This window comes from Furipterus horrens, unplaced genomic scaffold (assembly GCF_987537825.1).
Source record: "Furipterus horrens unplaced genomic scaffold, mFurHor1.1.pri manual_scaffold_2, whole genome shotgun sequence".
Taxonomy (NCBI): domain Eukaryota; kingdom Metazoa; phylum Chordata; class Mammalia; order Chiroptera; family Furipteridae; genus Furipterus; species Furipterus horrens.
The window spans coordinates 32,301,920-32,314,764 of NW_028327172.1; the positions used below are offsets into that span (position 1 = coordinate 32,301,920).

Here is a 12,845-nt window from a genome sequence, read left to right on the forward strand (position 1 = left end):
AAGTATAAATTCGGAGTTGGCTTAACATTATCACCCAGCAACATCTCTTGAGAATTGACATTGCTTATTCTGTTTCTTTTCCATTCTTATCTCTATTAAATCTTAAGAACAAACTGGGTTTTTTACTCCATTAAATCATAACTTCCAGGACATTTTCACTGAGATCAAGGCCAAATGACTTACCAACTTCAGAGTTTGTTTTAAGGTCACAAGTGGAAGAGATAGACAGTGTGGTCTTGATGTCATTCCTTTCTTTCTTCTTTAGGACTTTGTACTGTGGTTTTAGCTTTTTCTTGTATCTTCAGTTTCTTTCATTTTGAAGACTCTCTTAACTAGTACCTACAAATCTGTTTTGAGTTTCTCCTGGTCAGAAAGTCAAAGAGAGTTTTTCCTTTGCACCAGGTTTCTTTAGTGATTGAAAATGCCTTATCTTTACCTGCTCACCACCCACCCTTATTCTCATGTATCTGCCCACTGGACTTCACAGGAATTACGTGGTCACCCAGCCCTAAATCTTGAGTACCTTTCTGTTGCCTACCAAATTAAAATTTGTTCAGGGTCATTGGTTTGAGATTCAGTGTTTTGTAACTTGTGCTTGAATTACTATTACAACTTTACCTTTAATTATTCCATTGCTAGAATTCTATGTTTCAACCAAAGATTAAACTTGTATTCTCCAAATATGTCCTCTATATTAGCTTACTGCTGCCCACCCTGTTGCCCTCACCCTTTTTCTTCTGATAAAAGCCTACTCAGCTTCAGTGCATCTTCCCTTAGGAAGTTTTCAATGGTTTCTTTGAACTCAATGTGATCTCTGTCCTTTAAGTTCCAAAATAGCACTTTGCTTATGTTTTTCTTGGGGTGTGTGTGTGTGTGTGTGTGTGTGTGTGTGTGTGTGGTCTTTTTTTCCCTACTTGAATTTAAAGTTATTGATTTGTGGTAGTATTTTATTTGTCTTGTTTCCACTGTGCCTCATATTTTACTAGATACTCAGTAAAATGAATGAGTGAAAAAAATGAGATTTTTTTCTTAGGTCAGGAATTTTCAAATATTTTAAGTACAGGCATACCTCATTTTATTGCACTTTGCTTTATTGTGCTCCACAGATGTTACTTTTTTTATTTTTAAACAAATTGAAGGCAAGACCTTCCTTCCACCAGCAAAAAGATTATGACTCCTTTTATTACTTCATTCACTTTATTGTGAACCAAACCTGCAAGGTCTCTGAAGTATGCCTAAAGATTTTTCTTTTTTCAGAACTTTATTCTTGCAGAGGTCAAGTTGCAGTAAGAACAATATTACTGGCATATATTCGATACTAGAAAATAAGACTATATTATATATATGCAATAAAAATATTGGGTTGGCCAAAAAGTCTATGGCTTTTTTGATAAAATAAGGACACATTTTTCATTTTCACCAATTACTTTATCGATTTGGGTATTTTGAGTATGTTGGCTATCTCTGTGGTATAACATTGGTTGTTCTCAGTTAATGTCTTGATTTGATCACTATCAACTTCAACTGGTCTACCCGACTGTGGAGCATCATCCAGCAAAAAATCTCCAGCACAAAACTTCACAAACCACTTTTGACACATTCCATCAGTCACAGTACCTTCTCCGTACACTGCACAAATCTGTTTTTGCATTTATTACGTTTTTGCCTTTCTTGAAATAATAAGGCATAATAAGCTGAAAATCTCACTTATTTTCTTCCATCTTCAATTTAAAATGGCTACACAAAAACACCAATTTAGATGTTTTTTTAAATGCATGCTGATATGACAGCTGTCATAATATAATAACAAAATTATTTCGAATGAAGTTAAAGATCACTAAGCACTACTAAGAAAACCAAGTGAACTTTTTGGCCAACCCAGTGTCTTATGGGAAAAACCAAATGAACTTTTTGGCCAACCCAATATCTTAAGCCTGTATGTATTTTGCCACTAGAAGTTAATGCTCCATGAGTGTTAGGACTTTTATTTTGTCCTTTGTTATCTCTGGAACCCAGAACAATGCCTGGCACATAGTTGGTGCTAGGTACACATTTCTTGAGTAAATGAATGAATGACACGTGTTTCTGTTAAAACACAAAGTATAAATTAAAAACAAGTGTAAGTAGTTATTTCTGAATTTTTTTGTAGTATTTGCTTTTTTAAGAAAAATTTGGCCAGTAAGAAAGGATTGAGAAAAGTTAAAATTAATGGCTAGAATTTTCTTAAGTTTTATTTCCTTTTTTGGACATTGGTGTAATTTGACAAAAATGGGTACTTGAGAGTTGTTGAACAGTTAACTCCTGTGTTAGTTTACTAAGTCTTCATTGGATATTTGGCATTTGCTACATTCCTATCAGGTCTCTCTTTCTTTTTTTAAGATTTTATTTATTTTTAGAGATAGAGGAAGGGAGGGAGAAAGAGAGGAGGAGAAAGATCAATGTGTGGTTCCCTCTTGCGCACCCACAACCTGGGGACGTGGCCTGCAACCCAGGCATGTGCCTGGAGTGGGAATCAAACTGGTGATTCTTTGGTTTGCAGGCCAGTGCTCAATCCACCAAGCCACACTAGCCTGTACCTTATTAGGTCTCTTATTGAAGCTCTTATTCCTCTTCAAGTTCTAATTACATGCACCTTACTTCTCACTTAGTAGGTGCATTCATTCATTCAACAGATACTTATTGAGGCCCTGATAGGCAGGAGAAAGATCCAGAGATCTATTCCTTTTAAGCAGTATTAAATTGTTGGCTGATAACCATTGAATTTGCTGATAAAGGTTTATAGTTAGGGGTCTTTACAGAAAATTGACCTTTAATGAGAGACACTTAAAGACAGGAGAAGATTTATAACTTAAAGAAATGCAGCTGGGGTTGCTATTTTACCATAGAGGAGCTTGACCAATTTCCTCTTAAACCCTGCAGTGCCCATTCTACTTATCACACTGTTAGATAAATAGAGTGGGATAGGATTATGGAGGGCTTGGAGAATCTGGACTTGATTCTCTGGGGGGCTGAGAGTAAGGGAATGATGCGGTACAAGCTGATGTTTGCATGTTACCTATGCGTGTTTTCTTTCAGTCTAGATTCTGAACACCTACAGAGTAGAGAACCTGTCCCTTTCTCACGTTTCCCTATATTCTCCACCTACTCATTAAATGCATGTTGAATGAGCAGTGAGCTTCTTAAATTATATTTTTGCAGGTGTATTTCAGGAATACTGTGCCTATCACTCAACACAGTTTCAACTTTCCAGCTAAATGACTTTCGTACCAGTGATACCAGAGTCCTACACCCATGTTCTTGCAGAATTTGAATCTCTGGATCCATTACTTTCAGCCCTGAGGCTGGACTCTAGTCGTCTAAAGGTGAATTTCTTGATCCTTCTAACAGTTTCATATTCATATTCCCATTCAAATTCATATATATACGCTCTTTGTTACATGTTCCCCCTGCTCTTTAGTTCTTTATGGTTTATGGAACCTTGGGTATTACCTGTGCTAGTAATGCCTTACATAGAAGTAACATGTTCATAACTTTTTTTTTTTAAGAAGTTATTTATTTTTATAGAGAAGGGTAGGTAGGGAGAAAGAGAAACATCAACCTGGTCCCCAACCAGGGACCAGGCCTGCAACCCAGACACGTGCCCTGACTGAGAATTGAACCGGCAAACTTTTGGTTCGCAGGGCAGCATGCAGTCCACTGAGCCACACCACCCAGGGCCATAGCTCTTTCTTGATTTATTATTTGAATTCTTGAATTCTCTTTTCCTTGGAAACCATAATATTGATTGCTGATTTTTTTCCCTCTTGGTAATTTTTCTGTCCTCTCTCAGAAAGTAATGTATTTGATTGAAGATAAAATAGTATAGATGAATTTTGAGCAACATTGCATTTGAGCAACATGAACCTCTGCTGTTAAACCAAGCTCATTCTAAAACAAGAAGTTTTATGGACACTCTATTTAAGAACAGAGCAAAAGTTACTAGCTTTGTGACAAAAGTTACTATCTCTTTGTGCGTCCCTCAAATCCTGAGTTCTTTTGATAGACTCAGGAATGACATAGGGAAGAACAAGTGTCACAACCAATTTAAAAATAATTTTATTTTTACACTTTTGCTGTCACCCAAAGTACTATTCTAGCCTCTGAGCAAAGGGAGAATAGGAAGTAACAGGCAAACTAATATGAGCAACAATTATGGGGGTCGATATCAGACATTTTTTTAGCTGCAAGTTATATAATACCTTACCAATTATGGCTTTAAGCATTAAAGGTGTTATTAACCTTGTTGGAGGCTCGTGTTTCTGGCTTTGGTGTGCGGCCCGGTGATATCCCTGAGGACCCAGGCCCTCCATCATCCTGTTCTGTCACCATCCATATATTGGGTTTTAGTCCTAGTTGCAAGATAAGTGCCCTGGCTCCAATCTTGGTGTGTCCATTAGTGTCTCAAGAAAGAAAAAGGGGACCAAAGGTAAAGGCTTTCTTCTTTTTAGACCCTGCCTTTTATCTGGGAAGGTAGAGCTATCCAAGAAGCCCCATCGTCTTAGTTTTATTAGCTGAATTTGAGCCACGTGGCTCCCTATAACTTCAAGAGAAACTGAGTAAGTGAATATTTAGGTTTTCTAGCTTCTGTGGTGGAAAGCAGCAAGGTTAAAGAGGGTTGGGAATGTCTGTCTGTCAGCCAATTAACAATTTTTACCACAGGGGCACAGCATGGCCACTGCTCTTTCTGGTGGATAAGGAGAGGAATTGTCAGGTTGAGGGTGTAGTGAGACATGATACAGTGACCTTCATCTGTGTCCTCTCTAGTCTCACTTGCTTTAAAAGCTTTGGGTGTTTTGTGCTGATTATATAAATGAGCAATTATTTAATTGAGCAAATGATTAAAGTGGTTGTTTTATCTCCTAGAGACTTACTTGGTCCTCCATCATTGTGGTCAGCATTGGAATGACCAAGCTAAATTACACAAGAGATTAATGGTTTAGTAACTGGCTTTGGCCAAGTGAAGATTACTCATTTATATAATTGAACCTATACATCCTCTTTGAGATTCAGTTAACAGTTTAAAGCCAAAATATTCCTTCCGTATCTTTCAGTATAAAAGAATGAGAGCCTGAGTGCCATTATGTCGTGTCCAGCTGGGCAGCGGGTGGGGGAGGAGCCTGGTACACAGATCCTCAGTATTTTTTCCCAGTGGGTAATTTATTTGATTCAATGACTGATCTCACGCTTGTCTCTTTACATGTTTTCAGTGCACGAGCATAGCTGTGTCTCGGAAATGGTTGGCTTTGGGCAGTTCAGGAGGAGGTCTCAACCTCATTCAAAAAGAAGGCTGGAAGCACAGGCTTTTTCTTTCACACAGGGTAAGATTAAGGGTAGACCTGTTTTATATACCATTTGGAGTATCTCATAAAGGCCAATTTCTCCATTATAAGTAATCTTTGGGATAAAAGAAAAATGTAAACCTTGAGATTCAAAAGGAAGAAAATACCATTTTGGGGACACTGCCTAAAATTTTTCTTTCTGTGCTCTAGGAAGGTGCAATTTCTCAGGTTGCCTGTTGTTCACATGATGATGATTATGTTGCTGTAGCTACCAGGTAAGAAACTGTTTTAAAACTATCTGATCTTGTCCCAATGCATTTTAAATTAACAAATGTAGCTGTGTGTTTGTTAGGGTGACCAACCATCCTGATTAGCCTAGGACTGTCCCAGGTTTTAGCACTGAAAGTCCTGTGTCCTGGGAAAACTCTCGGTCCCCAGCAAACCAGGATGGACAGTTGGCCACCCTAATGTTTGTGGAAAATGCTAATATGAGGCAACAACATTTCAGTGCCCTTAAAAGAGAAAGGTAACAGATAATTCAGAACATCTAAATTCTGTTGTGGTGGATTGGGGAACTAATTTAAGGAAATGAGTACCTTGACTTTGTATTTCCTGTTTTTGAAGGATAAGTTTATATATATATTTAATGTAGTTGATACTGTGATGCAATTATACCCTTTTCACCGCTGCCAAAATTTGCTTCTGTGACCCAATTCTTGCAGTCAAGGTCTTGTAGTTGTTTGGGAATTAAATCAAGAGCGTCGTGGGAAACCAGAACGAATTTACGTTTCTTCAGAACACAAAGGCCGAAGAGTTACAGCTCTCTGTTGGGATACAGCAATTCTTAGGGTTTTTGTAGGTGATCATATGGGGAAAGTTACAGCCGTCAAACTCAACACTTCTAAACAAGCAAAGGTGAGAACCAGTCCAGTTCTTTGTGTATGTGAGTGAGATAAAAGGTATTGTCACACAGAATTTCAAATAAAGGACACAATTTTATCTACTAAATTTCTTGGGGGACTGATCTAGAGCCTAGAATATTAATTTTGAAGAAACTCATTTGATGCTGTTGCAGAATGGGTTCTGTGAACTAACTTTAGTAGTTTATACTTTGTTTGTTGTAGCACTCCATAATCCACCTGTATGGCTAACTTAAATAAAGCATTCTTTAATACTAGGCTATCGAGAAAGATGCCTATTTATTAGTTGTGTAAATAAAATGCCAAACAGAAGTGGCACTAATTGCCCAGGCTCCTTTGTAAGGGGAGAAGAAATTCTTGAGTCTAGTTATATTTTCTCTGAGGATGGTGTTACTGTGAGTGGAATCTTAAAGGCACTGCCTGGATTGTGCTCAGCTGTGCGGGATGCCAGGTTTCCCATCACAGTTACTGTTGGAACAGAAGGGTTGCGTCTCAGGTTACCGTACCAGAATGCTCCATTCTGTCATTAGGCCAGCTTTGCACTGCCTCTCCCCCTCCAAAGGTGATTATTATATTGGAAGTGGGGAACTTGTCTTTCATTGGCTTATTTCTGTGTAGGAGCCTGACAGAAAAGAGGATATCTAACTACTGTTGCTTTATTTTAATTAACAAATCTTGTTTGGTCATGATGAACCATCGAAGTTATCTCTTGATTTCTTATAGTTTTGATTCAAAATACAATTAGAGCCTGACACATAGTATAGCCCTAATTCGCTTTCCAAAGGGAGGAGTACTTTGTACAGGTGAAAAATTTCCTTACGTGTTTGAAAACTTGCTTCATCGTTTTTATTCCAACCTCTAGAATTAGATCATCACAAATAGAGCCTTAAGCATTCACTTCTGCAGCTGTGTACCAAATTATTTCATATAACTTTGATATCCCAACAGACAAATTAAATTTTGGGTCCATTAAAAGTCCCCCTCTGCCCAATGTTTTTATTTATTTTTAGAGAGAGGGGAAAGGAGGGAGAAAAGGGGAGAGAAACATCAATGTGCAGGTGATATATCAGTTGGTTGCCTCTCGCACACCCCCAGCTGGGGACCTGGCCTACAACACAGGCATGTGCCCTGACTGGGAATCGAACCGGCGACCCTTTGGTTCACAGGCCGGCGCCCAATTCATTGAACCACACCAGCCAGGGCATAAAAGTTTTTATTTTGCTATCCAAGGTATTTTCATTTAAAAGGTAAAGAGAAGGAGATTATATGTATATGTAATGATACATAAACTTTACTTCCTTGTCACACCCCTTTTAGGCAGCTGCTGCCTTTGTGATGTTTCCTGTTCAGACAATAACAACAGTTGACTCCTGTGTTGTCCAGTTAGATTATTTGGATGGAAGACTACTTATATCTTCACTCACTCGATCCTTCTTGTGTGACACTGAGAGGTATATTGACCAACCATGAGCCACAGGATATACAGAATTTTAGAACTGGAAGGGGCTTAGAATTCACATAGCCCAAAATCCCCAATATAATTATGCAGCTGATGTGCAGGCTGATGTTAGAGAGTAGAGAAGAGATAGGGGATGCTGAGATAACCCAGTGGATGACTAATATAAAATTTTATTAACTCTATGTGAAACATGGTCTAAGTGCCATGAAGGGAGTCCAAACAAAGGCCTCTTTTAATGTGGGGAATTAGGAAGTCTTACATAATTGAATTTGTTGTTTAAATTTCTTGTGTATTCATTTGTTTAGAGAGAGGGGAAAGGAGGGAGAAAAACATGTGTGAGAGAAACATAGATCAGTTGCCTCTTGCATGCCACCAACTGGGGACCTGGCCTGCAACCTAGGCATGTGACCTGACCAGGAAGCGCACTGGTTACCCTTTAGGTCCTCAGGCCAGCACTCAATCCACTGAACCACACCAGCGAGGGCTAAATTTGTTGTGTATGTAATGAAATTTTACTAAAGGGTAAAATTAGGTGAAAAATAATAAAGAAATTGTGAACCTGGCTAATATTCAAAATTTCAAGGGTAGAGCCAAAGGCCCAATGAATGGCAAAGGAGTGTATTAGAGGCAGCTGTGAAATAACCAGAACAGAACAGGAAATGTCTTAAATAAATATTATGTATCACTGTGCTGAAGTTTCTTAGCTAGTCTCACTGCAGGGAAATTTTCACTGGCTTCCCCATACCCCATGTTCCTTCCCTCTTTTGAAAATATTTTTGGAAGAATTTTGAACATACACAAAAGAAGAAGGAAACCTATAATGAACGCCTGTGAATCCATTAGCCAGCTTTAGGAATTTTGATGAGGATTTTTTGGTAGGTAAAGTTTGGAGGAAGAGGTACAGGGGTGATATTCTAGCAGGAAGGAATAGCCCTGTGGAGGGAAAGTGAGAAAGACATCAGCATATTCTAGAACCTGCCAAGCTGGCTTGATTAGGAGAGTTGTGGGAGATAAGGTTGTTAAACTGAGAGCACTGCAGCGACAGCTTTAAATGTCACACTAATTAAGTCAGTGGGTTCTCAGGTCATTTTAAGAAAGTGTACAGATAGCAAATCAGGGTTTGGAAATAAATTCCCTTAGAACTCTCCAGGCTTGTAAAGTCTTCATTTTATTGGGTTCATGCATCTCAGGAGATGGCCACTCAAGAAAGCACGAGGCTATTCCAGAAAGTTTGAAGAAATGTGTGCTGACTGTCAGGGATGGTAGAGGAAAGGATGAGGAGAGATGTACTTTTTTTTCCCTTTGGATGAGAAAGGCACATGGGAAGGATGCCAGTTATAGCAGGTGGCAGGTGTCTGGTATCAGAGAACCCAGCTAGACAGCAGAGAGGCTAGGCTTTGAGATACCAATGGTCAGTTTACATGTGGTTAGAAGGCAGAATAATGCACTTACTTCTGAGTTATTTCTGATTATAGTTCAGTGATGAAGTTAGATTTCCAAAACTGGAGATCATCTAGTGTCACCCTTTCATGTTTGTAGATCAGAAAGCCTAGGCCTAGCGGGAAGAGGTTAGAATCTTTCTATATTGATTCTGTGCCCTACCTGTTACCTCATTTACCTCTAATACATCCTTTGGCATTGGACCTTTTGGCCATTAACTCCACCCTTGAGCTTTTGCTAAAATATTTGTTGGTTTCCCAAAGTTCTTAACTATTTCTCATCTGTAGGTTTTTAAGTTGACCAGATGGCCCAATTCAGAAATTTGGCTGTAATTGTAATAAGTGGTTAGAATACTGAGCTGAAAACATCCTATTAGGGTTTGGTTTTTTTTTTCTTTCTTTTTAATTTTTTTTAAAGGTTTTATTTATTTACTTTTTAGGGAGAGGGGAAGGGAGGGAAAAAGAGAGGGAGAGAAACATCAGTGTGCAAGAGATACATCGATTGGTTGCTTCTCACATGTCCCAAACTGGGAAACCTGGGCTGCAACTCAGGCATTGCTCTGACTAGGACTCAAGCCCATGACTTTTTGGTTTGCAGGCAGGCGGTCAATCCACTGAGCCACACCAGCCAGTGTTGGCTCTGCCACTTTTTAAACCTTGCCAAATATCAGTTTTCCTTCCAGGATGTAGAGATAGTTTTCAGGATTAACTAAGATAATGTATATGAAGTACTCAACCTTGCGCATGTCACATATTGTTTTCAAATGGCCTTTGTCTTAATCTGTTCAAATAGATACAATTGCTATATATAATGTGGACAGTGCTATGAAAACATAGCATGGGAAGCATGTAATTCAACTTATGGGAGTCAGGGACATCTCAGAGGAAGAATGATGGAGCTAAGTCATGAAGAGTAAGAAAGGGAGTTTTTAGGAAGAGACATCCTCATCATTATCACTTTCCATGTTCCCAGGCAGTGTGCTAAGCTCTTCTATATATCTAGCTGTTCCAAGGTACAGTTTCAGAAGGACTTAGCATTTTTGAGGAAACAGTGCGGAGTTGTTTATTGGGTGTTTGTGGCAGGAAAAGTGGCTTGGAGACAGAGCTGGAGAGAGAAATTAGCTGTTCCATGGAGTGGCTGGAGAAGGTAATTTGGGAAGCAATTAGGATTTATAGTCGTGTGAAATTGTTTGGTAGCACTCATTTTTTGATTTGAACCTTCACATTAATTCTGATCCCTTATTCTGTGGCTAATGAACTAATGTGAAATGGTTTGCTTCCTGTCACGGAAATAGTTAGGGGCAAAGCAGAGTGAGAATCCTGTTTCGACCTTTTCGTTCCATTATTCTGTCGGTAGTATATTGGTAATATGAATAGAGAGAGGACTTTGTGGGTGGAGTTACTATGGCCATGCTGATTTGTAGTGCCATTGTTTTTGACTTTTTTTATAGGTAAACATACTTTCTCTTCCTTTTTGGGTATTAGAGAAAAATTTTGGAAAATTGGAAACAAGGAGAGAGATGGAGAATATGGAGCTTGTTTCTTTCCTGGAAGATGTTCTGCAGGTCAGCAACCCCTAATATATTGTGCTCGCCCTGGCTCCAGGATGTGGGAAGTGAACTTTGATGGGGAAGTTATGAGTACACATCAGTTTAAGAAACTCCTCTCATCGCCACCTCTCCCTGTGATTACTCTAAGGTAAGATAATGATTGGTATGGCCGGTAGGGAGTATTTGAGGAATTTACATGGAAGGGCTGGGTTGAAGTCTCTGATATTCTATATGCATTAAAGATTTTATTACGCTTTTTAAGAGTGAAGTAGGATTTTTATTAAAAGATTCAGACAAACCAAAAAGTCTCCCATCAATTATCTTTCATATGATTTAAAGCGAAATGAAGAAGGGCACATGCAGTTAGGCTTTTGGGCTTGTTAGAAGGTAAAAAATTTCCTATATAGGGAAAAGCATATACTTTTATGTTGTGATGAAATCATTAACAGATGTATTTACTTACTAGATCAGAGCCTCAGTATGATCATTCAATTGGATCCTCCCAGTCTTTGTCTTTCCCCAAACTTTTGCATCTTAGGTAAGTTTCTCCCTTTGATCCTTACACACACACACACACACACACACCCTTTTCTCTTTGTTTCATCTTTTTAAGATTGTTTTTGTATTAAATTTTTTCTAGAAAATTAGGAGATGACTGTGTTATGTGAAGTGGTCTTTATATAAGAGGAATGAGAAGATCATAGAAGTATACTTTGTTTTCTATTTTGAACTGACCTAAACTAATTGGATAGTTTATAATTGCCAGGGAACTTCTGACAGAGTTGAGAGGTATAGGTACTTGTTCGTTCGTAACCTCCCCTACCTGGTGGAATGTAAACAGTGAAAGCTAGTTTCAGTCTGAAGTCTGCTGTTTCCTAGCAGGCAGAGACAAAAGTAGTTGTAGGACTTGCTCTTGTAACCATGGTGAAATCACGGCTCTCTGTCCTTCAGGTACTCGTATCTTGCATGGAGGATCTGCCTGAGGTAGATTCAACTGGCCATATTTAATATCAGGGTTCAGTTAGTTCTTCCAGTTGGATTAGATGCAAAAGTCCACTATTAAGTGGCAACACAGAGTGCCAGTAAAGGGTGTCGGCTGCTGGTCTTGCCAGTCCTTACACCTTGTTCTGCAAGTGTCAGGGTGCCAGTATGAGTTCTAGCCAATCCATGTGTCTGGGGCTCTACTTATTTCAACAATGGAAAATTATTTCTTATATCCCTTAGGCTAATGCATAATATCTCTAATGCAGATTCAGAGAATGATTGGGTTTTTTCAAAGGCTCACTGCTCTTAGAATGTCATTTTTTAAAAAACACTTGAAATGTTAACTAATTGCCCCTAACTAATGTGTCTATATGTCTCACCATCTAAACTGAAGTATTTAAAAGTAAATTGTAAATAGTATAACACTTCAATAAGTCTGCAATGCATACTGAAAGTTATTGGAGGAAGAAAGCTATTTTTTTCCCCCATAACTAGATAAAACATACTAAAAACTTTATAGCACTTACTACAGTTTAAAATTACATATTCATGCAGTATTTATGCCTACCTTACTCCTAGACTGTAAACTCCACAAGGGCACCATGTCTATTTTATTTAGTTTTATTCTCAGTGCTTGGTATAGTGCCTGGCATATATAGACACTTAATAAATATTTGTGGACTGTAGTGTGATTTGTGGGGAATTCCCTTACCCCAAAGTATGTTTTCTCATGGAGAGGCCATAGTCTGCTTGCTTCTCCTGGTAGAGTTATTATTCCTTAAGTTAAAGCTATTTAAAGCTCCCATTACATTTTCTGCCATAGCAAGCAAAGCCCTTCATGATCTGGCTCTGCCTACTCTTCAACATAAGCAATAATTAATGCCACTTTGAAGCCCTTGCTGACTCCTAATGCGGCTTAGACTGGGTACTTATTCCTGTGCACTGTTGTTGTCACAACATGTTATTCCTTCATCACCCCTAGGGTGTCAGCTCCTTTACTGTGGGTACATTGCTAGGCACAGAAAAGCCTCTCAGATAATACCTAAATTAAAGAATTCAACAAAGATTTGTTTGAGAAACCACAAGTAGGAGAGCTTTTGTTTCTGTTTATTACTTCCTACTTAATACAGTTGTGTCTCTGATAACCTTTACTGTTACACCCACAGATCCCATAA

General features: G+C 38.6%; 1 protein-coding gene across 2 annotated transcripts in view; it reads left to right on the forward strand.

The window, feature by feature from the left end:
- HPS5 (HPS5 biogenesis of lysosomal organelles complex 2 subunit 2) overlaps positions 1 to 12,845 on the forward strand; it is a 37,401-nt gene that overhangs the window by 3,015 nt on the left and 21,541 nt on the right. For both annotated transcript variants that reach the window (XM_090263388.1, XM_090263384.1), the window contains exons 2-8: positions 3,199 to 3,362; positions 5,247 to 5,357; positions 5,529 to 5,593; positions 6,041 to 6,233; positions 7,556 to 7,689; positions 10,622 to 10,834; positions 11,153 to 11,224. In XM_090263388.1, coding sequence (XP_090119514.1) covers positions 3,255 to 3,362; positions 5,247 to 5,357; positions 5,529 to 5,593; positions 6,041 to 6,233; positions 7,556 to 7,689; positions 10,622 to 10,834; positions 11,153 to 11,224 — 896 coding nt within the window. In that variant the 5' untranslated portion in view covers positions 3,199 to 3,254. The remainder of the gene's footprint in view (positions 1 to 3,198; positions 3,363 to 5,246; positions 5,358 to 5,528; positions 5,594 to 6,040; positions 6,234 to 7,555; positions 7,690 to 10,621; positions 10,835 to 11,152; positions 11,225 to 12,845) is intronic.